The sequence below is a fragment of the Pipistrellus kuhlii genome, unplaced genomic scaffold (assembly GCF_014108245.1).
Source record: "Pipistrellus kuhlii isolate mPipKuh1 unplaced genomic scaffold, mPipKuh1.p scaffold_m20_p_3, whole genome shotgun sequence".
Taxonomy (NCBI): Eukaryota; Metazoa; Chordata; class Mammalia; order Chiroptera; family Vespertilionidae; genus Pipistrellus; species Pipistrellus kuhlii.
In genome coordinates this window covers 2,333,117-2,360,285 of record NW_023425529.1, presented here as the reverse complement: position 1 = coordinate 2,360,285, position 27,169 = coordinate 2,333,117, and the positions used below count along the sequence as shown (strand labels likewise).

Genomic DNA, 27,169 nt, shown 5'->3' with positions numbered 1-27,169 from the left:
ATGATTCTCTCTCATCGATGTTTCTAACTATCTCCCGCTCTTTGTAAAAAATCAATAAAATATATTTAAAACAAAGACAAACAAACGAGCCTCGGACTGTGCCCAGGCCCGTGGGCAGCGCCCAAATGGGCCTGAGTCTCCAGTCAGAGCCCCAAACCCCATTTCCTGGGAGTTTGGAAAACTAACGCCTGGTCCCCAGCACAGGCTGCGTCTGAGAGGGGCCTTAGCAGGCGAGAGGTTTGGAAGGTCTGCCCCCTTCCCCCTTCCCGTCCCTCCCTACAGCCCTGCAGGGCGGGCAGGGACAGGCTGAAGAGGCCCCTTTCCAGGTCAGGACACTGAGGCACAGAGAAGAGACACCGCCAGGGCTTGGGTTCACCCAGCGGGCTCTGCCTCTGGTCTGGGCCATGCTCCCCCCTCTCCCCCCGCCCCCCCCCCCCGTGGGGCCGGCGTCCGCAGGGGCCTCCCAAGGCATCCAGTCTGTGCAGACGCCCTCCCTGCCCCGTGTCACCGCACCCAAACCCTCCCAGCAGCCCCTCGAGGCCGCGGCGTTGGCACCCCACGGGGTGGGTGAGGCGTCTCAGGCGAGGGAGGGCGAGGCTGGAGTTGAGGACAGGCCCCTCGCTGCCTAGGGGTGTGGGGTGTGGGGTTGGGGGAGAGGGGGTGGCTAGAGTGTCTGGTTTCTTTCTGGGTGATAACCATGTTCTACAATGATGGGGTGATGGTTGTACGGCTCTGTGAACACGCTACAGGGCGTTGCACTGTGGACCAGGTTTCGGGCTCGATCCCCAGTAGGGGGCGTGCAGGAGGCGGTCGATGGATGGGTCTCTCACATCATGGATGTTTCCATCTCTCTCCCTCTCCCTTCCTCTCTGAAATCAACACAAATACGATTTTTAAAAAACGTAAACATTTGTAAGAGGTCAATCTTATGGTAAGTTTTCTTGTCACAAGACAAACACACCCAGAGTGGCTGCGTGGTCTTGTGGACGATGCTGCTGGCAGCCTGCCTCAGGGGAGGACACAGCCGGCCGGTGACCACGGACGCCACGGGGCCACGGGGCTGCTGAGCAAAGGGCCCGGCGCGCTCCTGGCTCAGCCGCCGTGGCAGTGCCGTGGCACAGAGGGAGCCACACTGTCCGACACGTCACAGCACACGGTGTGCACACATGGCTGCCCGCAGACACTATCACAACATGTCCAACAGTGACCAGTGGCCGGCTTACAGGGAACTGGACAACGGATCATGGCACGTTCCTAGGGCAGAGTATGGCACGGCCCCTAACACGGTGCTCAGGAGGCTCTTCATGACATGGGAAGCGTGTTTGGTGTGTTTATGCTGAAGTAAAATCCCCGGACATCAAGTGATCTATGCATACCTGCAACTGTAATAAAAACTACACGCTGTGAGTTCCAGGTCATCTAAAAGCTATATAGGGGGTGGGGAAAACCCACAAAGGAAACACAAAAATGCCAACCTTGGTTCCATTTTGGTGGTGGGACGTTGTGATTTTAACATGTTTTTAGTGCTTTGTGTTTGATGGCATTTCCATGTTTCTACAGAGGCATGGAGGGCACCGTGTTTGAGTGTGTGTGTGTGAGTCCCATCCTCCCGAAAAGCTCAGGCAGACCTTCCCTCCCTGGCAGCCATTGTGTATGCTCAGCCCGGGGCAAGGAGCTTGAATACGGAATGCATTTGGCTGCAAATAACAGAAAATCATACCAGGGGAATGCATTTGGCTGCAAATAACAGAAAATCAAACTGGGGGAATGCATTTGGCTGCAAATAACAGAAAAATCAAATGGGGGAATGCATTTGGCTGCAAATAACAGAAAATCCAACTGGCGGGGGGGGCAACGTTGCTTTCTCCCGGCAACAGGAAGTCCTGGTCAGGCCACTCGGGGTCCCGGGCTCAGCCACACTGTTGAAGATGCTGCTGCTGCTGAAAGTGGCCTGTTATTCACCCTGGAAGCATCCCTTTTGAGCCCCCGCCTCCCATGTCAGTGTCAACGTTGTGGAGCTCCGATCAGCCTCTGCACACCCCCCGGCCGGCCAGGGGCGGGCAGCCGGCAGAGAGCCCGGTGGAGGTGTGTCTGCTCGTCCAGCCCGTCCTCCGGGTGCCATCGGGGCTGGGACCGGGCAGCCCGGCGCAGGGCCTGCTTGTGGGAGGCTGTTGGCGAGGAAGGGACCTGCCGAGGACCACGGAGGGATGAATGACTGCAGGGTGGACGGAGGCGGGATTAGAACCTGGCTCTCCGCTCTCTTCCTCCCCGAGAGATAAACTGTGGAGCGTGGTGGCACAGGAGCCGGGAAGCCTGGCCCTGCCAGCCACTGGCCTCCTTTCCGCACGGACCCGCTGTGGCTCCCACACACCCGCCGTGGCTCCCACACACCCGCCGTGGCTCCCACACACCCGCCGTGGCTCCCACACACCCGCAGCCTTTACCCTGCGCCTTTGCTGATGCTCTTCCCTCTCCCAGGACGCCTTTCCTCGCTGCCCCGCCCGCTCTGGTCTCACGTCCACTCACTGTTTGGAAGGAGCCCCGCGTCACCTCCCTCTGGAAGGCCCCGGCCTGCTGGCCGGTCTAGGGCTCCTCTCCTGACAGCTTAGCGCTCGGTGCCCGTGGCCTGCACGGCACTCGGTCAGCCTGGCCTGTCCACAGCCCGTGAGCCCCAGAGCAGTGTTCTCAGGGTATGACTTCCTAACGCCGCGACCTCTAATCCAGCTCCTCATGCTGTGGTGACGCCCCAACCATAACATTCCTTTCCTTGCTACTTCATAACGTACTTTTGCTACTGTTGTGAATTGTAATGTAAATATCTGCGTTTTCCACTGGTCTTAGGCGACCCTGCTAGCGGTTCTCAACCTGTGGGTCGTGGCCCACAGGTTGAGAGCCGCTCCTGTAGAGCCTCACAGTAGGAAAATCACAGTAGGAAAATGAAGTAGCAACGAAAATAATTGTATGGTCGGGGGTCACCCCAACATGAGGAGCTGGATTAAAGCGCCGAGGCGTCAGAGAGGCTGAGAAGCACTGCCCTCGAGGGAGGGCTGCGTCCGATTAGCTGCGTCCGATTCGCCCAGCGTGGAGCTGCCCCCTGGGGACACGTGAGCGGGAATCCCGGGACCCGGCTGGCCCTGCTCCTGAGAAGAGCCGTGGCCAAGTCATACCCTGTTTCCGGCCGCAGGGCTCCACCAGGCCCTCTCTGAGGGCGGCAGGGCTGGCATGGGGCGGCCACGCCAGCCTGAGGCCCGGAGGGAGGGAACAGGGAGGACACGGAGCAGAGGGGGTGGGGGTTGCATCTGGGCCACAGCAGACCAGACCCCACCGAAGAGGGGGGGCCCCCCCACCGCAGGGAGGGGTCCCCAGCCGGCATCAAAGGCCAGCGGGGCCCCTGCCGCAGACGGTGAGGGGGAGTCGATGTGGGGGAGACCAAGAGGGATGACTGGACGGGGAGGGGCGGGCCCCGGGGCAGCGGCGAAAGCTCTGCTGCTGCCAGACAGGCAGGCCATCCGTCAGCCCGAGCACAATGGGGTCATTAACCCCTGCCCCTGCCCCCTTCGAGCCACTTCCTTTGGAGGACTACCCCACTCCCAAGGAGAAGGGGGGAGATTTCCGTTAAGCCTCCCTCTTCAAAGAGGGGCCCAGGAGCCATGTCACAGCTCTGGGGGCCCTTCCGAAGCTCAGGTCCCTGTTACTGGGCTCCCACCCTCTGAAGCCGCCTCGGGGCCTGTGGGCTGTGGTGCCCCCCAGCCTCTGGCCCCACAGGGGCACCCCTCCAGCCAAACGGTGTGTGTGGAGGGGAGGGCCAACCCAGGAGACGGGCACTGCAGGTCAGAGCCGGCGCCCTCTCCATCCTCACGGTACATCCACTGTGACACGCCATGCAAGAACCCAAATAAAACATTAACGAAACGAGCCCAGCAACGAGGAAAACGGATATAGACATCAGGGCAGATGGGGTTTATCCCAGAAATGCATGTTTACATTTGGAAGTCCATTCTCTCTATTGATCATGTTCCCAGGTTCAAGGAGAAAAGCCATATGATCATCTTGGCACTGGCCATACATTTCAACACCTACTTTTGAAAAAAACGTCTGTCTGAGCAAACTTGGAGTGGAAGGAAACGGGTCAAGATCATCTACAAAAACCAGTACCAGCATGGTTCTTAAAGGGGCAGCGGGCACATTCCTTAAAGTCAGGGACAAGGTGAGTTTGCCCTCATCCGTGCATCTCTTTGGTATTGTCCGGGATCCCGGCTGGCTGGGGCAGGAAGATGTGAAAAACAACAGCAAAGTGTAAGGATTGGTGCCGAAACCGGTTTGGCTCAGTGGATAGAGCGTCGGCCTGCAGACTGAAAGGTCCCGGGTTCGATTCCGGTGAAGGGCATGTACGTTGGTTGCGGGCACATCCCCAGTGGAGGGTGTGCAAGAGGCAGCTGGTCGATGTTTCTCTCTCATCGGCGTTTCTAACTCTCTGTCCCTCTCAATTCCTCTCTGTGTAAAATCAATAAAATATATTAAAAAAAAAAGTGTAAGGATTGGAAAGGAAGAAGCAAAATGCTGTATTTGCAGATGATACGATTGTCTACATAGAAAACCCCAAATAACGCACAGGCCAATTATTGGGGCTGAGAAAACATGTAGCAGAGATGGAGATACAGGATGGTCCCGTATCAAATCAACATAGAAAACTAAGTGCAGCTACAACATGTGCATGAACCTCGGGAATATTATGCTAATGAAGTCAGACCCAAAAGGCCACATGTTATGTGACTCCGTTTGTAGGAAAAGCCTAGACTAGGCAAATCCCCAGAGACAGAAAGCACAGAAAGCCAGCTAACAGTGGCCAGGGGCCACGGACAGGAGAACGGGGAATGACTGCTAGTGGGGAAAGGTGGATGAGAACGTTTTGGGATTAGGTTGTGGCGATGGTTGTATGGCCTTGTCGCTGTGCTAAAACCTACTGAACTGTACTCTTAACCATGACGGATTCTATGGTGTGTAAACTATATCTCAATAAAAATTGCATCTATATGCTCTGGTCTTTGGGCTCAATTGGTTAGAGTGTCCTTCTGTACATCAAAAAGGTTGCGGGTTTGATTCCAAGTCACACACCCAGGTTTCAAGTTCTATCCCCCGTCAGCACGTGTATGGGAGGCAACCTATCCATGTTTCTCTCCAACCTCTCCTCCCCCAGCTTCTCTCTCTAAAAATCAATTTCAAAAAACCATATCTTTGGGTGAGGGTTTTAAAAAATGCATTTATAAACATCAGATCAACAAAGTATCATTTTAAAAAATCCTCCTTTACAAAAACCAAAGTTAAATCTAATTAAATAGTTACCGAGAAAGACATAAAATGTTACTGAGGTATAGCCTCTCCCGAAGATAGTTTGGCAGTTTCTTAGGAAAGGAAACATCTGCCCTGGCCGGTGTGGCTCAGTGGATAGAGCATCAGCCTGCGGACCAAAGGGTCTCGGGTTCGATTCTGGTCAAGGGCACGTACCTCGGTTGCAGGCTCCTCCCCAGCCTAGGCCTGGACCAGGGCTCATGCAGGAGGCAACCAATCAATGTGTTTCTCTCACATTGATGTTTCTTTCCATCTTTCCCTCTCTCATCCACACTCTCTAGAAAAAGCAATGGAAAATATCCTCAAAAAAATACCCTCGGGTGAGGATTTAAAAAAAAGCAAAGGAAACATCCACTTGCCGTATGACCCAGCCACACGCTTCTGGGCATTTATTACAGAGAAAAACACTTCGTGTTCACATGGAAACATGCACACGATTGTGCACAGTAGCTTTATTTGTAATAGTCAAACATTGGCAACCACAGCATGATTAGTTAAAAAACAGTTACAGCCAAAGCCGGTTTGGCTCAGTGGTAGAGCGTCGGTCTGCGGACTTGAGGGGTCCCGGGTTCGATTCCGGTCAAGGGCATGTACATTGGTTGCGGGCACATCCCCAGCAGGGGGTGTGAAAGGTGCGGCTGGTCGATGTTTCTCTCATCGACGTTTCTGGCTCTCTATCCCTCTCCCTTCCTCTCTGTGGAAAATCAATAAAAATATATTAAAAAAAAAAAAACAGTTAAAGACATGTTAAAAGATTCTGCCTGGGTACTATTAACTCACCTGCTAATTCACCAGACCTTGCTCCTTCAGATGGCCACTTGTTCTGATCGATGGCACACGCACTTTCTGCGCAGCACTTCAAAACGTAAGAAGAAGTGAAAAATGGGGTCTCTGAATGGTTTGTCTCAAAACAAGAAAAGTTCTATTGGGACAGTATCCACAAATTACCTGAAAGATGGGGAAATGTATAGCTAGCGATGGACATTACTTTAAATAAAGCACCGTTGATGTTTAAAAAATAACAGCCCACCCAGACCACCGAGCTCCCCTCGATGACAAGGAACTAAGTTGCAGGGACAGAGGGGAAGGAACCGGGTCACGTCAGTGAGTAGCTAACAGTCAGGGTCATGGTGGGGGCAGGTCTGTATCTGGATTGTGGGGAATCCACAGAAACTGCATGGAACACACACACACACACACACACACACACACACGCATGAACACTCATGCAGCCTGAACCAGCTCTGCAGAAGGTGCCAAGGCCAACTTCCTGGTTGGGGAAAGCGCAGTGGTGCTGTGAGACGTCACCAGTCGCCACGGGAGGGTCTATGGTTGCAACTTCCCGTCCGTCTATAATTGTTTGAAAACAAAAAGTAAGACAGGAAACGTGATTGGACGAAACTGAAGAAGATTCCAACGTCTTGCTTGGAAGTGATGAGGCCGGGACCGGAGGAGGGCATGCGGGGCGGGTTATGGCTGGCCGTGGGATGGCCACCGACAGCGGCGAGGCTGGGTGTTGGGTGGAAACCTCTTCTCTCTAATATCGTACATTCGAAAAGCTCCCTCACAAAGCGTAAAGCCGAAACCGGTTTGGCTCAGTGGATGGAGCGTCAGTCTGCGGACTGAAGGGTTCCAGGATCGATTCCGGTCAAGGGCATGTATCTTGGTTGCGGGCACATCCCCAGAGGCGGGTGTGTAGGAGGCAGCTGATGGATGACTCTCTCTCATCGATGTTTCTAACTCTCTATCCCTCTCTCTTCCTCTCTGTAAAAAAAAATCAATAAAATATATATTTTTTAAAACCCATAAAACATAAAAAGGCGACAATGCGGAGAGTCCGCCATCCACTCGCCTATGGAGACTCAGTATCATAAAGAACCAGGTTTGGGAATGGGGGGTGGGGGGTGGGGTTTGGTAAGGTATGTGTACATATAATATCTTAAGAAAAAAAAAAAAAAAAAGAACCCAGTTCTTCATTCTTCTCAATTAATGTCTCGATTGCATTCGGTCTTGACCCATGCCCCCCCTCCCTCTCCCCCTCACAGGCTTTTGGTGAAGTTTGTCCAGACGCTCCTAAAGCCGTGAGGAGGGCAGAGCACTGAGAGCAGGCGGAGCTCCTGGAGAAGGAGGGGCATTGCCCAACAGCAGGGCTCATCGTCACGCTCTGTGTGGTCACCGGTCCAAGGTGGACAGCCAGACGGGGGCAAAACAGAGAACCCGACACGGGTGGATGTTGAGGGCGGGGCTGGGGCAGATCGGAGGCCAGAGAGGGAGAAGGCAGTCACGTCCGCATCACGTGGCAGCTCCCGTGGGGCTGGCTGGGTTCAGCACCCCAGACCATTGCACGGCCGCGGGGAGGCTGGAGGCCGGAGAGGCCCAGGGTCTGGCTCTGGGCCTGGCTCTTCCAGCCCCAGGTCTGGTTCGCACTCTCCGGTGCCCCGGCCTCTGCACGGTCGCTGAGGTCCCACCGTGCTGGAGAACTCCGGACCAGACAGGGAAAGAGGGGGGATGACGGAGGGTGAGCATAAGAGCAGAAAAGGGAGAGAAGGGACTAGAGAGCAGAGAGCCGGTTCCTCTGCAGACAACACGCTGCTAGGACGGAACAATCGGGCCCTGTCCCTCTCCTCCACCCCAGCCCCCCCAGCCCCCCGCCCCAGGCTCCCAAGCTTTCATCACTGACCTCACCCAGCGGCAGAGGGCTAGGCCAGGGGGAGGGGAGGTCAAGGGTCAGCCCATTGCATGCCAAGCGAAGCCAGGAATAGAGCTACTGTGAGGGTGGTTGGGGGCGGGGACTCAGGGCCCCATGGAAGCCCACATCCCACCTCTGGCCAGAGGCAGCCTGGAGGCGGTTGAGAAGAGCGAGAGAGCTGCCCGATACCCAAAGGGCAACGGGTCCACGGCTCCATCAAAGCTGAGAAGGGGCTTCTGGGAGTTTGCAGATACCTCTGAGCAATGCCCTAGTCCTCCTCAGCCCAGTGAGAGGGGGAAGCGTCCCTGCCCCCAGGGACTCGGCCCCGCAGACCCATCGTCCCGGCGCTGGCCCTCCCAGCCGGGCTCCTTCCGTCTCCCAGTCCAGCTTCCCAGTCACTCAGCTCCTGTCCCTGCTCCCGACTCAGGGAGGAGGAGATGTGGCTTCAGCCAGCCCACCTGCTCCGGCCTCTGCTGGTGTCACAGCAATAGTGAGGATGCTGGGAAATAAGCAGAGAGTGCCACACTGCTACGGCAATAGAAAACAATAAAGAGCGCTCTAGGAAATGAGAACAATTGTTTTTGCGCGAAATAGTAAGGAAAGAGCACAGGGAGTGGCCGCTCCGGCCCAGCCCTGGCTGCACCGTGTAGATTAGACTGTGGCTGAGTGCTGCCCTGAGGGACGAGGTGTGAGAGCCTGATAGACCCCACACTGCGGCCGATAACCGGCCTGCACTCCGGGTAACACTTGTGTGATGACACATGTCACTGATAGCCACCTGGACGGCCGTGGGCCAGGACAGGCTTCAAACCGGTCCCCGGAGTCAGACATCCACCGTCCTCCTGGTCCACCCCCAGGCGGCCTCGCTCCAGCCGATCGTGACACTTCCGTCGCCCGCCTCCCGCTGGCTCAACACAACCAGACGGCCAGCCGCCCAAAGAGGGATCCGCTGCTGCCGCAGAGCACCCCACTCTCCCCCGGGGACCCCGTGAAGCCTGGGCCACGGCACCAGGAGCCCCGTGAGTATGAAGCGCTGTGTGATTTGCAGCTGCGTATTCGTGCACGGCGTAGCCTTCACTGTGTGAATGTGAGGTCAGGTGGTGACACCGGCCCTCGGCCCCGCTGGCTTAGAGCAGCCTCTTCTCCGGCAACCCCTTAATGTCCGGACACCTGCCCGGTTAAGCTCACCTCAAGGGACTTGGAAAATGCCCAAAAACTCTACTCGGACGAGCTCCCACGAGCCCACAATCCTGCCCCTTCCCCCGGGGCTCCCGTGAGCGTTCCCCTCCCCTGTCGCTCTGAAGTGGGATGTTGTTACCTGGGTTCCCCTGCCTCTCCCGCTTGCCCAGGGCCAGACCCCGCGTTCCTGTTCTCTGATTGACACGCCTGTGGAATGGACGCATGCAGGCAGGGCGAGCCCCACCTCTAGGGGCGCCGGTGAGCTTCCCGGGAGACAATGAATGGCAGCCTCGCTCCAGGCTCGTAGTGAAGGCCCAGGAAGTGCCGGCGGCTGGCGGTACTGTCACCATCGGTTTGACTTAAAACCCACGCCCTCGATCTCTATGCTGATGATTAATTGAGCCAAATTCCACCCGCCTACCCCCGGTTTCTTGACCTTTGAAGGGGCTGCGAAGCCAGGGTGAGTCAGGCCTGGGGCTGCAGCCGCGCTGAAGGGCAGGCGCGTCAGACACCGCACGGCACACGGACACCAGCCTCACCCATCGCCCACCGACTCCGGAGACGCGTGGTCTCCCCAGCCAGCCCGAGCTGGGCGGGTGGGGGCAATGGCAGGAGCGGGAAGGTGGGGGTGGCGAACAGCTCATGCAGCTGCAGTCCTCAGGGCTGTTTCTTGGAATGGCCGCTTGGTGGCAGCACGTCCCCAGGAATATGGGGTTGAGGGGCAATCTTTTGGCCATTGAATCTGAAGCTCAGGAACTGAGGGAGGAAGGATGGAGGAAACTCAGGCCCAGACAGAGGTTGGGACTGGCCCAGGGTCACACAGGCCCAGTGAGGGGTCACTGCCTGCCTGGAGCAGAGCCGGGGAGGAGGAGGAGGAGGAGGAGGAGGAGGAGGAGGAGGAGGAGGAGGAGGAGGAGGAGGGGAAGGAGCAAGCTTGGAGAGTGAGGGCGTCCTGGAAGTGGGTGGATGTTCTCACCCCAATTTCAACCCCTGGAATCCTGCCCATCTGGAAGAAGGTGCTCAAACCTCCCCTCCGAGACCCTTGTTGACTCCCCTCACCTGTGACTCTAACAAAGGTGGCAGTTCTCCCCGTGCTCCCACCAGCACTTGGGTGGTGACCCCATCACCCTGTCACTGTGCTCACTGTCTGTCTTCACCCCTCCCCTGCCACAGTGACTTCCTGAGAACAGGGACCATACCGTGCACCCCCTGCTGCCTGTACCACTGTGCTCTCTGCCTGCCCCTCTGCCTGTCACCCTGCCCCTCTTTGTGGCCTGGGCACCACCAGCACTTCTGTCAGGACTCAGCTGAGATGTCACTTCCTCCAGGAAGCCTTCCCAGCCTTTGGCTCCGGCCGATGGGGAGGACTCTGGGGCAGGATAGTTGGTGGACTGGAACAGGCCCCCCGAGTGTACAGACACTGTGCATCCTGAGCCGCTGACAGTGCTCCATGGAGGTGGCCCTGCAGCCGCCCTTCCCCAGAGACTCCACACACAGGACAGTGACTGAGCCCAGGACTCTGCACAGGACACACCTCCCTGCAGAGCCTGAGGCAGGGTCCGATCCTCTGGAGGCCCTTCAGCGGGCCACCGGCCCCGCCTCTGAAGCAGTCGGGGAAAATTATTATAATGAGGGGACAATGAAAACTCGACACCTGTGCCCGGTGAGTCACTAACAAAACACGCTCACACCCATGTCTCCCTTTAATCTCCATCCTCAGAGCTGCCATTCAGGAGGGAGCACCATCCCTGGTTACAGATACCCAGGGCTCAAAGGCAGTGGGTGATTGGCCCCACATCCCTCAGCTGCAAACCTGCAGGGCTGGAGTTTGGTCTGGGACGTGCTGAGGAGGCAGAGCTGCAAGCTGTGTTAAAGCTCCTGGGTCTGGAAATTGCTGTTTGCTCACGACCACAATTCCAAAACTCGGGACATATAAACTGGGTCTTATGTCCCAGGGGCCTGGCGATCCCCGTGGAGCCAGCTCAAACTACTGACTGCCACCGTCCCGGTTCAGGCCCTCGTCATCTCGCTCCCTCTCTGTCCATCCACGTCCTCTCCTCTGTCCAGAACGTCCCATTTCATATAAGGTCACTTCATCCTCAGCCAGATATTGTCCCGGGTTCTGTGGGAGATCAAAGGGCAAGACCTGCCGCAGAGGCTCCCTGTCCAGCCGGGGAGACAGATGCTTACTTTGGTGACGGGACAAGCCATCCCCTCTTTCCTCTCAAATAAATTCGTGGTCCCAACCGCATCCTTTAATTGGCTGGAGCATGTTCCAGGCTGTGTGGGCTGACCCTGGAGGCTCCTCCACTGACAACATAAAGCGGGCCAATATTTTCATTCTTTTTTTATTTTTTATTTTTATTTTTTAATATATCTTATTGATTTTATTTTTTTTTTTACAGAGAGGAAGAGAGAGGGATAGAGAGTTAGAAACATCGATGGGAGAGAATCTTCAATCAGCTGCCTCCTACACACCTCCCATTGGGGATGTGCCCACAACCAAGGTGCATGCCCTTGACCAGAATCGAACCCGGGACCTTTCAGTCCGCAGGCCGACGCTCTATCTACTGAGCCAAACCTGTTTCGGCAATATTTTCATTCTAACAGGCATTACAAAGCAACCTGGTTTTCTTTTTTTGTCACGTGACCCCTATTGATGGAGACCTAGCATCTCATGGGAGGGATTATAAAGTCGGTGCCTAAGAGGAAGAGAGACAGGGTCAGGGTGAACTTTAAAATCCTGGGAAGGTGACCTGGGCTGCAGAGCCGTGGGTCCATGGGAAAAAGTTGTTGCTATTGTGGCATCTGCACATCTGATGGGGCTCAGATTAGCTCCCTAAGGAGCGGGGCTCCCATCAGGCTTTGGGATACTAGGATAATCATCTCCCGGCACCCCTCCCTCTCCCTACACCCCTGGCAGGGAGGGAAGGAAGCTGGGCAGGCCTGGGGCCATGCTTCCTGGGTGAGGAGGATGCCAGGGCTGTGGATCTGGGAGCACCAGCCCCCTGTGGGGAACCCGCTATACACGGCAGCAGTGGCAGCACAGGCTGGCGGGGAGATGAGATTCGGTCTCCTTGGCTGGGAGGCACTGATGGCATTTCCTGGCCTCAGTGGGACCCCAGGGGGCTGCTCCTCAGGGCTAACAAAGGGGATGGGGTGTGAGGAACCTCTCACCAAATACCATAGCAAGCATCTGCCTCGGCGCTTAGCTGCACGTGGGGCACGGAGGCATATAAAGAGGAGGGAAGGTAACTTGTCCAGCCTGTCCACAGCAGACCTACGAAACACAGGTGTGCATGTGCTGAAAGGGCGCTGGAGGAGGCGGCAGTCTCAAACTCAGGATCTGAATCTTAGGTCACATCTTGGATGGGTGTTCCTGGGTAAAATTCCTTCCCCTCTTCTTGCATTTAGGCTCCTGGTTTGCAAAACTGGAGTTAGGCTGCCGTCATTGTAGTAGAGGAGTCACAGCAGATAGGACTGGGCGCTGGAAATGTGGAAGGGTTTGTAGGCCATCGGACTTCGCCAAAAGTCTCCCCAGCCAAGGATGCTCCCGTTGCCCCGGCAACCGCCCTGCCGGCGTGGTCCCCGGCGTCCCGCTGAGGATGCTGGGAAGAGCCCTTCCCTTCCCAAGATGGCGGCGGCCTCTGGGCAAGGGGCGGGGTCGGGCGCAGCCGGCGGGTCCAGACCTTCCCTCTGTTTCCGCTTTCTCCGGCTAACGGCGAGCTTCCGTTCACACCGGCTCTCTTTCCTGGTTCCGGGAGCCCCGGGAGCCAGGGAGGGGAGGACTGCCGGCGGGGATCGGGGCGAATACCCAGAGAGGGAAGCATGACTTCCGCGTCCCCCCGGAAGTGACGCGACAATCGCGGCCGCCGACAGGTGGAACGGCAGGTGGGTTCAGGTGCCAGCCTGGCCCGCACCGACTGGGGGGCAGGCGCTTCCGGTGACCACAGAGGCTGCCCCCGAGGGCCCGGACACTCGTGGGCGGGCTCTGGGACCTGCGCCCATCGCCCTGGCCTGGAGTCCCCCCGCCTCCCCGTTCTTAGTAAGAATCACTCCCCGCCCGCCGGGACTCCCCCCACCCCGCGCCGTCCCGAGGGGAGGGGGCCAGGGCTGCCCGGGCCGGGGGAGGCATCTGGGCACTTCTGCTCCCTAAGCCCTACGCCCTTTTCTCTGCGGGATCCAGTTCTCTGTGCCCCTGCCGAGCCGGGTAGTTCGCCCGCCCACCTCAGCTTTCGGAACCATGTTTACAGACTTGGATTATGAAATCGAAGAGGATAAACTGTGAGTACTTTGTTCCCCCAGGTCCCCCAGATCCCCTTCCTTCCCAGGCCCACCCACCCGTGCTTCCCAGCGGACCAGTCTTGTCCCGGAGCTGAATGGACCCTTCCCTACAGGAGCGCACCATCCCGGGGGCGTGGACTCGGTGACAGGCCATGAGGGCCCTGCCCAGAAGGGCCTGGCTGCTGGGGGACCAGAGCAGCCGGGGCAGGGGTGCAGGGAGGCTTCGAGGAGGGGAGGGCAGTTGCGCCAGGTTGGAAGGACGAGTGGGAATACCAAGCAAACTGCCTTCCCCGGTGTAGACAGTTAGTGGGACAGGTTTTCAAAAGTTCTGCTCGCCTCCTTAGGAGACAAATCCTCCCTCAGAGCAAGGACTGGGTCAGTGCCTTTTGTGTCCTCGGCACTTGGTAAGGTGCTCGGCCTCTGTAGTTGTAAGCAAATATTTGTTGGATGAATGAGTGAGTACATGAGAATGTTTACTGCAAAGCATAAGTAAGTGCTCATTACTGAGCGGTAACGAGCAGAGCAGCTGAGAGATGGGTGGTGGGTAGTTTGACAGGAGTCTCCCCAGAAGGCGAGGCCATCATGTCCCATATGTCTCCGAGGAGGGGACAGTCTGACCAAACCTCAGGGCCTGCTTTTAGGGAGGCTTGCTACGGGCAGGGTTGGTGTCAAATGTCTTCGGGGCACTTTCTTAGGAGAACTCTGCTAAAGTTGCCATTTAGTTCATGTTGTTGTACGGATGTGGAAACTGAGATGCAGAGCGGGTAGCTGACCCAGTCCCAAGCAGATCCATGGCACAGCCGGGATGTCATCCCACATCTGTGTGACTCCCAGAGCCGTGCCCGTCCTGGCCCAGTGCTGTCCCTGTGGCCGAGGGTGAGAGCAAGGCGGTGCAGCTGGTTTCTTGGGGCTTTCGGAGGCCTGTCCCGCCCTCCCCCCCCCCCCCCCCCCCCCCGTCCCCCTTCCTCCGGGAGGCTCAGCCTCGGGTGCTTGCCTTTCCAGCGGAATCCCTACGGTGCCCGGGAAGGTGACCCTGCAGAAGGATGCTCAGAACCTGATCGGGATCAGCATTGGAGGAGGGGCCCAGTACTGCCCCTGCCTCTACATCGTCCAGGTATTGGGTGCTTCGCGGGTGGGGGTGGGGGTGGGGGCGGGCCACCTCCTACTTGGGCATGACCAAGGCAGATTCCTTTCTCTACTCTGCAGAGTGGCTCCTCCTCATTCTGGAGGTCTGCCCTCCTGGCCACCCCCTCTCCACAGGTCTGCCCTTGTCTTCCTCTGTGATTTCAGTCTCTTCTTTCCCTTCTCGGCACTCACCACATCTGTAATTGGGGGTTTGCTCTTTGGTGGTTCCGTATCTGGTTGCTTTTTCAGACTCTTTGTATTGTGAGGGCAGGGCCCAGCTTGCTTTGCAAAGCAGTCAGAGAGTGGACCCTCGCCGAAACCGGTTTGGTTCAGTGGTAGAGCGTCGGTCTGCGGACTGAAAGGTCCCAGGTTCGATTCCGGTCAAGGGCATGTACAATACATTGGTTGCGGGCACATCCCCGGTAGGGGGTGTGCAAGAGGCAACTGGTCGATGTTTCTCTCTCATCGACGTTTCTGGCTCTCTATCTCTCTCCCTTCCTCTCTGTGAAAAATCAATAAAATATATTTTTAAAAAAATAAAAAAGAGAGTGGACCCTCAATGAAATGTCGTTACTGAATCAGCAAAGCTGTCAGCCTTTGGTACTCGCACAAGTGAAGTGTAGTGGAAAGATACATAACATTGTCCTGAGTTCTAGAAAGTTAATTAACCTCCCTGGGCCTCAGTTTCTTCACCTGGAAAGTGGGTATATAAAATATGTAAAGGTGAGCATCTTCAGGTTGCTGGGAAGATTAAATAAAATGACGTAATGCAACGTCTGGCACACAATAAGTAGTCATTAAATAGCTACTGCTGTTTTTACTTTTAAAAAAAACAGTAACATGTTTTGATTTTAGGAAAGGAGAGGGAGAGGAGGAGGATAGAGGCCAGGACAGAGCCAGGCACTATTGGGGTGAAGGGAAGGACTGGCTCCCGCTGGGTGTCTTCTCAGCACTCCCCTCCCCCTCTGCACCCCCAGGTATTTGACAACACGCCGGCAGCCCTGGACGGCACCGTGGCAGCTGGCGATGAGATCACCGGTGTCAACGGCAGGTCAATCAAAGGAAAAACTAAGGTGGAGGTGGCAAAGATGATCCAGGAAGTGAAGGTAAGGCCACCGGGAGCGGGCCTGAGCCAAGAAGGGCACTTCTGGGGCCCGGCAGGCTGGCAGGCTGGCACAGAGACCGGCCTACCCCTGCCCCTCCTCAGAGCATCAGGGTCCGGGTCACCCCCTCGGTTTCTCCTCGCTCGCTCAGTTGGTACTAATTGTGCTGCAGAACTTGGGCTGGGCCTTGGCATGAGAGGGGCACCAAGAACCGGAGGTTCCTGTCCGCGAGCTGCCAGTGAGCCAGCAGCCTCAGAGCCGGCTTCAGGCTCAGTGTGTCCCAGTCAGAGCCGAGGCTAGAAGTCTCCCAGGAACTCACCTGGTTCAGAAGATGCCGGCTAAGCCGTGCGGGCCTGGGAGGGAGGCAGGAGCCCCCTTTGCTTGTCCCTGATGGAATTTCATTCCAGCGGGTCCTTCTGGGCTCATAGGCTCCAGGGACCCCTCTTGGCTCCAGGGCAGCTGCTGGTCTTCTGTTCCTCGGCCACAGTCCCACGCTGCCTGCTCCCTGCTTTCCCTCAGCCCCCACCCCCACCCCTGCCTGCCGGCTGCTTTGGCCTCGGCCTCTCCGGAATGGCAGGCGGCCTTCCTCCGAAGCAGGCGTGCAGCCCTTTTGCTGCTCCCAGAGACTTGCTGCTGGTAACTCTGGGAAGCGAATGCCATGAAGGAATCGCAAAGCGGGGGATGGTTTAGAAGTCAGAGTCAAGGTTCCCGCTGTAAATGGGGCTTGGCTGAGTTCTAGCTCCCTCGGCCCCATCCAGACCTTCCTTCCCTCCTTCCGAGTCTTCAGGACCGCCCCGGCATCCCTTCCAGTCCCTTTCCCGCCTCAGCCAGTGCCTCCTCCCTTTGTCCTTTCTCCTCCCCTCACTCCTCCCACCTTGGGGTCCTCTCCTCACCCCTGCCACCGCTCCTCACCAGGACCCCTCCTCACCAGGACCCCTTGAGGCTCTGTGCCCGCCCAGGAAGAGATTTGCCTGCGCCACTGGGCTGGCCCAGCACCCGGGCTGGGTGCTCCCTCTGCAGCCCCCAGCACAGGCGCTGCACCCTGGGGGGGTCTGGCACATCCACCAGACTCTGCCCACAGCCGCTCAGTCTGGTTTCCATTCAGGACGCGGTTTGGAAGTCCCATCTTGTGTTTGAACGGGTTCAGTCCCAAGTGGCAGGGTCTTAAGATCCCAAGGACGAGGGAGATGTGGCGGCCTCAGGGGGTCAGGGCGGCTTCTTGGGAGAAGTGGCACCTCCAGTCGCTAGGACTGTAGCCCCCGTGTTTGCATCGGCCCGGGGCGGCCCCTGCGCAGCTCCTTGCCTCCAGCACCGGGCACAGAGCGAGTGCTCAGACGCGCTGGTGGAGGGTGGAGGGGCGGGAGGAGGGACGATGCGGGTGCAGGGAAGACGTGCTGTGCGGGGGCAGTTCTGCAGCAAAGGGTTGGAGGTGGGGGAGGGCAGGGCACCTGTGCGGCTGGAGCTCAGGGCGTCAGACTGCCAGGCTGTGGGCTCTGACAGCAGGGACCGTGTCTGCCCGTCCCTGCCGATGAGCCAGGGCCTGGCCCCGCCCCGGGCCTGCAGGGCTGCCCTCAGGTTCTCTCAGGACCACAGGCCCCGGGACAGGCCTCCCTGGGGACGGGGCTGGGGGCCCGGGGACTCCTCCTCACTCAGCCTGCCGTGCTTCCGCAGGGGGAGGTGACCATCCACTACAACAAGCTGCAGGCGGACCCCAAGCAGGGCATGTCCCTGGACATCGGTGAGCCCCCGCCCCGTCTCCTCCTCGGCCGTGCCTGCAGCCGCCTGGTCCGCTCGATAGCTTTCTGACCAAGCGCCCCCAGGCTGGCAGCCTCCTCCCCCGGGACTTTGTAAGCCAACCCTCAGCTTCCCGCAGCCCAGGGCTCAGTCTGCCAACAGGGAGGGCACCCGCCCTGGCCTGCATTCCCCCCTGCCCTCGGCCTCCTCTCCCACCGCTTCTCCCGGGGAGCTCCGGTCTGACCTGGGCCTCAGGCCGCCCCTCTGCCCGCGTGCCCAGGGCTTCAGGCCGCTCCTCTGCCCGCGTGCCCAGGACCAGGTGCCCTGCTGTGGGCTGGGCCTGTGGAAAAGTCAGGACTCACAGGTCCTGGCAGAGGGGAGGTGCTCTGGGCCGGCCACGTCATTGCAGACAGACCGGAGACCCCTCGAGGCTCCGAGCCCCTGGGTCGACACCCTCCCTCCCCCGATTTCCAGGCTCCAGTCCAGCACCCTCCCTGTTCCCTAGGTCCAGGGCTGCCTCCTGGGTCTGAGGAGAGAGGCCAAGGGCAGACTGAGCCTGTCCTGGGTCCTTCCTCTGAAGCCCTTTGTTCCCGCCCTGGCCGCCTTCCAGGGACAAGTGTGCACCGTGTTCCCCAGAGTCAGTGACAGCCTGGGCCTCTGCTCCCGGGACCCCAGGTCGGGTGAGGAAGAGGAGCAGAGGCTCTCAGGGTCCAGCCCGGCACCAGGGCTCTCGGTGAAGGCCAGCAGCACTCGGAGTGCCAGGCCTGGGGCTGAGCTTCACGTGGTTCCTTCCTCCAGGCGCCACGGCTCCTGAAGTGGAGAGTGACTAGGGCAGGGCCCAGTACCCCCCTGGAAGCTCCCCACTCCATAGTCACCCACCTCCCCACCCACTTCAGCCCCTCCCCCTTCTACCCCGGTGTGGTCCCCGGAGTCGTGATGAGGGGCAGGGTCCCGGGGCCAGCTGCCAAGGCCCCTCCTGAGCCCCCTCTCTGTCCAGTGCTGAAGAAGGTGAAGCACCGGCTGGTGGAGAACATGAGCTCGGGGACCGCGGACGCGCTGGGCCTGAGCCGGGCCATCCTGTGCAATGGTGAGTCCGCCTCACGCCAGCTCCCAGGGGGAGGGCATCGTGGTGCCCACCAAGCCTTGTGGGTCCCTCCGGCCCGGCCTCAGCCCCTGGGGCCGGTGGTCGCCTCTCTGTGTCCCCGGAGCCCTCCAGCTCCCCGAGTGGGACGCCGGGATTTCCCAGCTCTCGGTTGGGTGCCAGGAAGAGATTGGCCTGTGGTCACCAGGCGCTGACTTTGCTGGGGTCTGGTCTGTCTGTAAAGCGTGGGGCTGGCCTCGGGGGGCTCCAGAGCGGTGGTCAGGCGAGGAGGCGCAGGCGCAGCTCCCACCGGGAGACAGCACAGCAGGGAGGTGCCTCTTCCGGCTCCCGAGCTGGTGCCTCTGCCCCTGCCCCAGCTGCTCTCACAGAACCAGGCTCAGTGGCCCTGTGCCTCCCTCACGCCCTTCTCCAGCGCCCACTGCTCCTGCACTGCCCCTCCCCCCCACCTCCTCCAGGAGGTGGCGCTGCTGCCCTGTCTGAGCCGCCCCGCCGGCCCTGCCCGGGCGGGAGGGAGGAGGCCGTGTCCGCGCACATTCACCCCACACGCGTGTGCACACGCTCCCAGGGAGGCCAGCGAGGTGCTTGGCCCCGTTCCTCCCGTCATCGCCTGAGTATAAACAGCGGCAGCTCGGCTGGACGAGGGAGATATAAATACCGACGGGAATGGTGGGCTCAGCTGGGCACAGCGGCCTCATTGGCTGGGCGTGGGGGTGGCGGCTGAGCCGGTTCCAAACGGCTTCAGAGTGGAGGCTGCTATTTTCGGCCGCTCGGTGTCTAAAATCCCCGTTACTGTAGTTACCATGCGCCGGGATGGAATTAGAACTGATTGTTGTGTTTTTCCCTGAACCTGGCAATTTCCCGGCCTGAAATAGGGTTTCTAAAATGGAAGCTGTCATGCTGTCCCATGACCCAGCTAAAAGCAACAGCAGCCTACGTGCTCCTTTCCCGCCGCTGGCCTGGCGCCGGGCCCTGGGAGCGAAGACCTCCAGGTGCCCCCTCCGGCCCCTGAGCCGAGCCTCCTCCCCTGACAGCCCGTCCAGCCGCCTTCCCTGCCCGAGAGAGGCCGGGGGCCTCTGCTGCTGCCTCCCCGCCCTCCAGGCCACAGGGACGGGCAGAGCACACCAGTGGGGACAGCCCCGCCATGTGCCGTTGACCAGCTGGCTTCATCTCTCTGTCCCCGTGGTTTTTCCTGATAAAACCAGAGGCCCAGTGCACGAATTCCTGCAGGGGTGGGGTCTGGCCAGCCCACCCTGATCGGGCCGATTGGGCCAGGACTGCCAAGGGGAGTGGCCATGGGTGGTTGGCTGACCGGCCCTGCTCCCTGGTCCAACTCAACGTTGAACTCGCAGTTGAGGGGACAATTTGCATATTAGCCTTTTATTATATAGGACGAGGGAAGTAATCCAGACCCTGCCTGGGCGGGCGGGGGTGGGGTGGAAGGGGGGAGCAGCAAGATACCAATAGGACCCCTGGGCTGCAGTTGCTACTGGGGGGGCATGTGCAGGCCTCATCCTGTCGGAGTGGAGGGTGGCACCCACTGCTGGAGGAAGCCCCACATGGAACCTTCCTCATTGCCCTGCCCTGAGCCTGTCTGAGCCTGTCTGGAGCTCCCTGCCCCGTCCCCCTCTAATCTGAAGGCTGCCTCAGCCCTGGCCATTCATGTTCCAGTCCTGAGGTGAGGCAGCTTGCAGCCCTGTCACTGCCAGACAGCGGCTGGCGATTGTCTGGCTCCTCCTAGACTGGGAGCCTCGAGGGCAGGCACGACTCAGATCTCGTTCACCCAGGCTTCCTGGAGCCTAGCCCGGTGTCTGCACACAGTAGGTGCTCGGTAAACACAAAGGGGGTCCTCAAGGCCCCATCTAAGGCGAGCTCTCCCTCAGCCCTGGCCCTTCCGGAATTCCTCCTGCTCCCCAATCGCCCCCCTCTGAGCCCACCCTTTGCTTGGTGCTGGGAGCCACATGGAGCCTGTACACTGACCATTGGTCCACCATCTCCCACTGTCCCTGACGGCCTTCCTCCTCGGCTGTGGGCAGCGCAGCCCGTGTTAGCAGGATGGGGTCCGGGGCTGCTAGGCTGGCCTTGGGGGGCTCCGGCTGTCTTTCACACGTGCCTTTGGAAGTACCTGTCATCACCCACCTGCCCCTCCATGTGCCTGGCCTTCTGGGAGGGGCTCATCTTAGGAGTGTTGGGGGGCCAGCCCTGCCTCTCAGCCGGGTGTTCTGAGCTGTTTACAAAACACCTCTGAACCCACTGACCCTGAGTGCCCAATCCCCCCGAAGGACCCCGTTCTGTGCCGATCCTGCTTGTCCTCTGGGTTGCTTCTGCCCCTCCCCCCTCGCTCGCTGAGACCCTGACCCCCCCCCCTGACCCCACAGATGGGCTTGTGAAGAGACTGGAGGAGCTGGAGCGGACGGCTGAGCTCTACAAAGGTGGGCAGCCCTGGCCGGGCCCCGGCGCCTCCGAGGACGGGGCGGGTGGGGTGGGAATGCCGGCTGAGAAGCTCTAGGACCGTGGCTGTTAAGAATTCTTTTTTAAAAATCTTAAGACACTTCCTGGTTGTAAAAGTGACACCTACTCATAAGCGTTCAAGTGCAAGTGCGTGTAACGTAGCGAAGGCCCCGAACGGCCGCTCGCCGGAGAGAGCCTCAGGAGGCGCGTCCACCACTGCCCTGCGGAGCCCGGCTCCCGTCCCCGGGGCGCCCGTGCTGGGCCGAGGGGGGCTGTGGGAAAGCGGGTGCCCTCAGGAGCAGGGCAGGCCTTGGGGGGTGGACTGGAGGCGATGTCCTGGGCCAGGGCCGCCTCGTCACATGCCCCCTCGTGTGCCTCCCGCAGGGATGACGGAGCACACCAAGAGCCTCCTGCGGGCCTTCTACGAGCTGTCGCAGACGCACCGGGGTAAGGCGCCCCCGAACCCATGACCGCAGGCACCCCTGTCCCCTCCGAGCTCAGCGTCCCCGTGCCTGCAGGTGTGGCTGCTGTCCCTGGTCCTCATGCCGTGCTCAGTAGGCATCACAGCGCGGCCAGGGCCAGCTCCAGCTGGCACGGAGCCGGCACGCCCAGGTGCTGGAAGGTGCCAGTGCTGAGGGCACCTGGCCAGCTGCCCGAGCCCCCATCCGGCCCGTCTGTGCTGCCGCGCAGCGTACGAGGCCCTTCCTCCCGGTGGCCGCATTTGGGAAGAGGAGCCCAGGCAGAGGGAGCGGTCCCACAGCTCCCGGCGAGCCGGCCTTAGGACCCAGGAGACCAGATCCAGACGGGCCTCTGCCCTCAGACAGCACCGCCCCAAGCCCGGCCCAGCCTCTCCGTGGAGTCTGCTCCCTCGGGGTGTAGACCAGCTCCCTGGGGCGTATGCCCGGCTCCTCAGATCCCCGAGGGCAGGGTGGAGCCTTTTTCCTGCCCAGGCCTATTGGAATATGTATAACATCATTCAGGGGCCGTACAATGTCATCCCCTTAAAAGTTAGCTGCCCCGTTTGGTCAGATATGTAATTAACTCACCCTAAGGCCTCCCTCGGCAGGGCCTTACATGGCCCGCAGGCTGGACGTTCCCCATCCCTACGTGAGGGATGTACACCAGCTCCCGTGGGTGCTGACACACCTGTCTTGGGGTGTAGGCCCAGCCTCCATGCCCCCTCCTGGCCTCTCCCCACGGACCCCTGGCTTCTCCCTAAGCGCCAGCCGGGGCCGCCTTCAGGGCAGACTTGTCGCGCAGCCTTTGGGGACGTGTTCTCCGTGATCGGGGTGCGGGAGCCCCAGCCGGCGGCCAGCGAGGCTTTCGTGAAGTTCGCGGACGCCCACCGCAGCATCGAGAAGTTCGGCATCCGGCTGCTGAAAACCATCAAGCCGGTGGGTCCCGCGGCGCCTGCCCGGCCGTGCGGGAGGGCAGAGAAGGGACATGTGTCATGCAGTCGAGCACCTTGACCCCGGCCAAGGGTGACCTCCAGGTGGCTTGTGCCCCCTGCTCCCCCACGGGGTCTCAGCTTGCCCTGGCCTGTCTGCTCACTTTGAGACGGACCAGACCATCAGGCAGCGCCCGGAGGCTCTGACATTCCACGTCCGCTCTTCTCTGTCGCCCTGGCCACGCTGACCCCTGCCTGAGGGACCTGAGCATCGGCCCCCTCCCCCCTTCCCGCAGATGCTGACGGACCTGAACACGTACCTCAACAAGGCCATCCCCGACACCCGCCTCACCATCAAGAAGTACCTGGACGTGAAGTTCGAGTACCTGGTGAGCGCCTGCGGCTCCGGGGAGGGGCCGGCTCTGCCCGGTCTGGTGCAGGAGGCGGGCCAGGGCCTGGGGGGGCTGGGCATTGGTGGCCCTCCCTCTGGACCACTGGCTCCCTGTCACTGGGAGTGACCGGCTGGACTGGTCCGTGGTGATGGAGTGCGCGCCGAGGGTGTACTGAGCTTCATGTTTCACCGTAATGCTGCGGTCCGGCGGAGCCGAGGGAAAGGCTGCGTTAGGAGGCGGGGGCTCCTTGCTGCGGGAGCCTCTGGCGGGCCGGGCGAGGCAGCGAGACCTGCGGGTCCTCCCGGCTGCGCAGCCACCGAACCTTATCCTGTGGGCCTGGCGTTTGGCACATGGCGGGCTGCCCCTCAGGCCCTCCCCACCCTCCCAGATGAGTGCCCTCCCCTGTGCTGCCACCAGGGACCACCCAGCAAGCGTCAGCCCGTGTGGGCTGCATCCCTGTGCTCCGAAGCTGCCCTGGTGCCCAGCCTGTCCAGCCAGGAGCCTGCAGGCCCGGAGCCTGCACCCAGCCTGTCCAGCCAGGAGCCTGGCACCCAGCCTTTCCCAGCCAGGAGCCTGCAGGCCCGGAGCCTGGCAGGGCTGGTCCCCGGGTGGCCTGGGAGCCCTGTGGCATGTGGCATGGGGACAGGGTGGGCATCCGGGAGGTGCAGCCTTCTGACAGCTGGCTTCACTGTCCTGCAGTCGTATTGCCTGAAGGTGAAGGAGATGGACGACGAGGAATACAGCTGCATTGTGAGTGTCACGGTGGGCATGGGGGGTCACAGCCCTGGGATCAGAAAGGCAGGGGCCACAACCTTCCCTGCCCGCCTCACAGAGCCCAAGAACGTCCTGGGTCTGTCAGGACGCCAGCTGGGTCAGGCCACCTGGGAGAGGCGGGGGGCTTGGCCGGGCTCTTATTCCTGGAGATGGGGGCTGTCTCCCCACCTTGTCCCCCCGCCCCTCTGCCCCTGCTTCCTGTCCCCTCCCCCCCACCGCCCCTGCTGTGTGAGGTTCTTGTAAGGAAAAGGGGACTTTCTTCACTCCTGAGAGGCCTTTTTTATCTTTTAAATCTGAAACTTTTTAAAAAAATATATATTTTATTGATTTTTTACAGAGAGGAAGAGAGAGGGATAGAGAATTAGAAACATCGATGAGAGGGAATCATCCATCAGCTGCCTCTTACACACCTCCTACTGGGGATGTGCCCGCAATCAAGGTACATGCCCTTGACCAGAATCGAACCCAGGACCCTTCAATCCGCAGGCTGATGCTCTATCCACTGAGCCAAACCGGTTTCGGCTGTAACATATTTTTTAAATAAATTTTTATTGATTTCAGAGAGGAAGGGAGAGGGAGATAGAAACATCAATGATGGGAGAATCATTGCACACCCCCGACTGGGGACTGAGCCCACAACCTGGGCATGCGCCCTGACTGGAATTGAATCTGGGACCCTTCAGTCTTATGCTGACACTATCCACTGAGCCAAACCAGCTAGGTCTAAGTCTGTAATATTTTTGATACTGGGATCTCTCTTATGACTCAGTGTTCTTTTATTTAACGAGGCAAGGGTTTGTTTTGTTTTATTTTCTCATGAAGCTGTAACTCGGGCTTCTCAACATCCCTGGCATCTCAGAAGTGAGGGCCTGGGAGCTTGGAAAGGTGCCATGTGGTGCCCCTGCCCCGTCTGCCCCGGGGCAGATCCCGCCCCGCCAGGTCCTGATGTGCCCTCCCCACCCAGGCCCTCGGGGAGCCCCTGTACCGGGTCAGCACCGGCAACTACGAGTACCGCCTGATCCTGCGCTGCCGCCAGGAGGCCCGCGCCCGCTTCTCCCAGATGCGCAAGGACGTGCTGGAGAAGATGGAGCTGCTGGACCAGAAGCATGGTGAGGGCCCGGCGAGCATGGGGCAGGCCATGCCTCCCTCAGCCCATCCGTGCACCATCTTCTCCCCATTTCAGAGCTGGGAAAACTGAGGCCCAAAAGGGAACGTTTTAACCTGACTGATGTCCCAGAGCCAGGCCCTGTCATGCAGTGCTTTGTCAGACCCAGGATGGAGCTGGCAGGAGCAACCCCCTCCCCAGAGCCCGGACTGGGTGGGACTGGACTCCCTGGGGTGCAGTACACCCCCCACCCTGGCAGGGCTCCTCTGTCCCCAGTGGGAGCTGGAGGCCGGGGTGCTGTGCGGGAGTGGGCAGCTCGAGGGCCAGGCGGTGCACATGGGAAGCCCAGGGCAGGGAGGGCCCGGGCAGGCGGGGAGGGCCCACGCCCAGGCAGGCACCGGCCCACTGGTCCTCCCCGCCCGCTCTGCTGCCCAGTCCAGGACATCGTGTTCCAGCTGCAGCGCTTCGTGTCCACCATGTCCAAGTACTACAATGACTGCTACGCCGTGCTGCGCGACGCCGACGTCTTCCCCATCGAGGTGGACCTGGCCCACACCACGCTGGCCTACGGGCCCGGCCAGGACGAGCTCACCGACGGGGAGGACGAGGAGGAGGACGAGGACCCCGCGGCCAGGGAGCCGGCCAGGGAGGCGCGAGGGGCTGCCGGGCCCCTGGACAAGGCGGGGAGCTGGAGTGACTCCTGAGGGCGCCCGCGGCGGGTGCGGATTTGGGGGGTCGGGAGGGTGAGAGGGAGGACGAGCGCTGGGAGCGGGGGCTGGGCCGCCGCGCACCAGGGGGCGCATAAAGGCCTGCTGGCTCGGGGCCCTGCCTCCCGCTCCTCTGTCCTAGCTCAGCGAGCCCGGGCCTCCCAGGCAAGGCCACAGGCGGCGACCTGGGCCTCGGGCCTGACCCTCCACCCTCCTCCCCTGCCCCGGCCAGGAGGCCCGGTCTCTGGACCTGACCCAGGAAGGCGCGAGGGCAGAGGGCTGGCGGGGGCAGGAGGCCAGGGCCCGTTCCTGAGGGCACCTCCGTTGCAGTGGGGGCTGGGGGTGGACAGCTGAGGCTGGGCCAGTGCCTCGTGTGCACCCTCCCCCAGGCTGGCCCAGCCCATCCACACTCACACCTCCGCGGCCTTTATTTATTTTATCCCCAGCTCAGCCACTTCCGGGGGAGGGCTGGCGGGGCCTGTACTAAATAAACAAACCCAGATGGAGCCGGCTCTGCCCCGGCCTCAGACCCGCCTCTCCTTTCCGCTCCCCTCTGCTCTCCTGGCCGCCTGCGGGTGGGCAGCGAGGGTTACGGCCCTTCCCTTCCCTTCCCTTCCCGGCCGCACGGCCTCGTCCTCACAGCGGTTCTGCCGGTGGCACCGCGGCCCCTCACGGGACGCCCGCTGAGGCCACACTGGACAGACGGGGCCGAGCAGATCTGTCCAAAAGGCGACACCCCCGCCCCCCCGCTTGCTGTGTGGCGCCCCTCACACCCGCCCTCACCCTGATCCTCAGGGCTCTGGCCTTGAACTCGGCCTTTGGGGGTGGACAGGGCAGACACCAGGTCAGGAGGCCCTGAGGCCCCAAAGGAGAATGTTAAAGGTGCCCCGGTCGCTCCAGGTGCCCCTTCTGCAGGGCCTGGGAGGAGCCCGGAGGAGATGCCACAGAGGACTGTGTCTTTGGGGGGGAGCGGGTAGGAACGGGGTACCCTGTGCCCTGCCTCACCTGTACAGCCGGTGCCCCCTGCAGACCCAGTGTGGTGCTGATAGTGTCCTGTTCCCTTTCGGAGCGCCTGCAGGACAGTGCCCCACACGGGCGGAGACCCACCCACAGGGCTGTCTGCTGGGAGCAGGGGGAGGGACGGGCTGTCACCAGTCCACGTGGGTCCCTGGAGCTGCCGCACTGCACACCTTCGGAGGGACAGCCAGCGGGGGCAGCAGCGGGGCCCAGGGCAGATGAACGGCAACCTGGGGTCCAGGCGGCCCCTGTGACCCTGGATGCTCCTGACTTCTCCATGCTTCGGCTTCCCTCTGTGATTCGGCTCATGGTGCCGGCCGTGGGCTGTTCGGAGGATTAGACGATCTGCCAGTTAAGGGCCTGGGACAGTGCCTGGCCCTTAGAATGAGAGGAGCCATTGTTCCAGTGGGGGAGGGGGGGACCGCAGGTGCAGGTAAGCCAGCCAGGCACCTGCAGGGCTCCCACAGCTTCCTGGGCCCGGCTGGAAACTAGGGGCGCCCAGGGAGGGGTCCCCAGGGGGGTGAGCCCTGCTGAGGGGCATGGCTGGATGGAGGGGGTCTGGTGGAAGGCTGCTCCCTCCACCGGCCTGTTCACCACACTCAAGACTGAGGGCGGGGAGCAGAGGAAGGGGTGCCCGACCTGCGGGAAGAGAGTGAGCACAGGGACCGGGTACCTCACCCTCCCAGCAGGGAGCGCCCTGCGCTGGACCAACGTGCAGAGAGGAGCTGGCCGGACTCCCCATGCAGGAAGCAGGCACCCACAGACACAGAGTTT

At 60.4% G+C, this 27,169-nt stretch overlaps 1 protein-coding gene across 5 annotated transcripts; it reads left to right on the top strand.

The window, feature by feature from the left end:
• Positions 1-12,713: 12,713 nt before the first annotated feature.
• On the top strand, positions 12,714-25,905 carry PICK1 (protein interacting with PRKCA 1). 5 transcript variants are annotated; one of them, XM_045587502.1, is made up of 13 exons: positions 12,714-13,160; positions 13,404-13,501; positions 14,504-14,615; positions 15,604-15,732; positions 17,401-17,467; positions 18,461-18,550; positions 20,941-20,994; positions 21,398-21,460; positions 22,274-22,407; positions 22,670-22,789; positions 23,492-23,542; positions 24,531-24,675; positions 25,112-25,314. In XM_045587502.1, exons 2-13 carry the CDS (start codon positions 13,461-13,463, stop codon positions 25,165-25,167), a joined length of 1,062 nt encoding a protein of 353 aa, XP_045443458.1. In that variant the 5' UTR covers positions 12,714-13,160; positions 13,404-13,460; the 3' UTR covers positions 25,168-25,314. The 5 variants fall into 5 exon arrangements, with proteins under 5 accessions (XP_045443458.1, XP_036313876.1, XP_036313875.1 ...); XM_036457983.2 differs by having other exon boundaries at positions 12,841-13,108; positions 25,107-25,905; XM_036457982.2 differs by having other exon boundaries at positions 12,841-13,160; positions 25,107-25,905.
• Positions 25,906-27,169: the final 1,264 nt, after the last annotated feature.

What these genes read in the sequence shown, in the direction of transcription:
- PICK1 (XM_036457983.2), top strand. Translation starts at nt 13,461, where the DNA reads ATGTTTACAGACTTGGATTATGAAATCGAAGAGGATAAACT. An exon ending in AGATGATCCAGGAAGTGAAG is followed by an intron (nt 15,733 to 17,400) that starts GTAAGGCCACCG and finishes GTGCTTCCGCAG; the next exon opens with GGGGAGGTGACCATCCACTA. An exon ending in GACGGCTGAGCTCTACAAAG is followed by an intron (nt 20,995 to 21,397) that starts GTGGGCAGCCCT and finishes TGCCTCCCGCAG; the next exon opens with GGATGACGGAGCACACCAAG.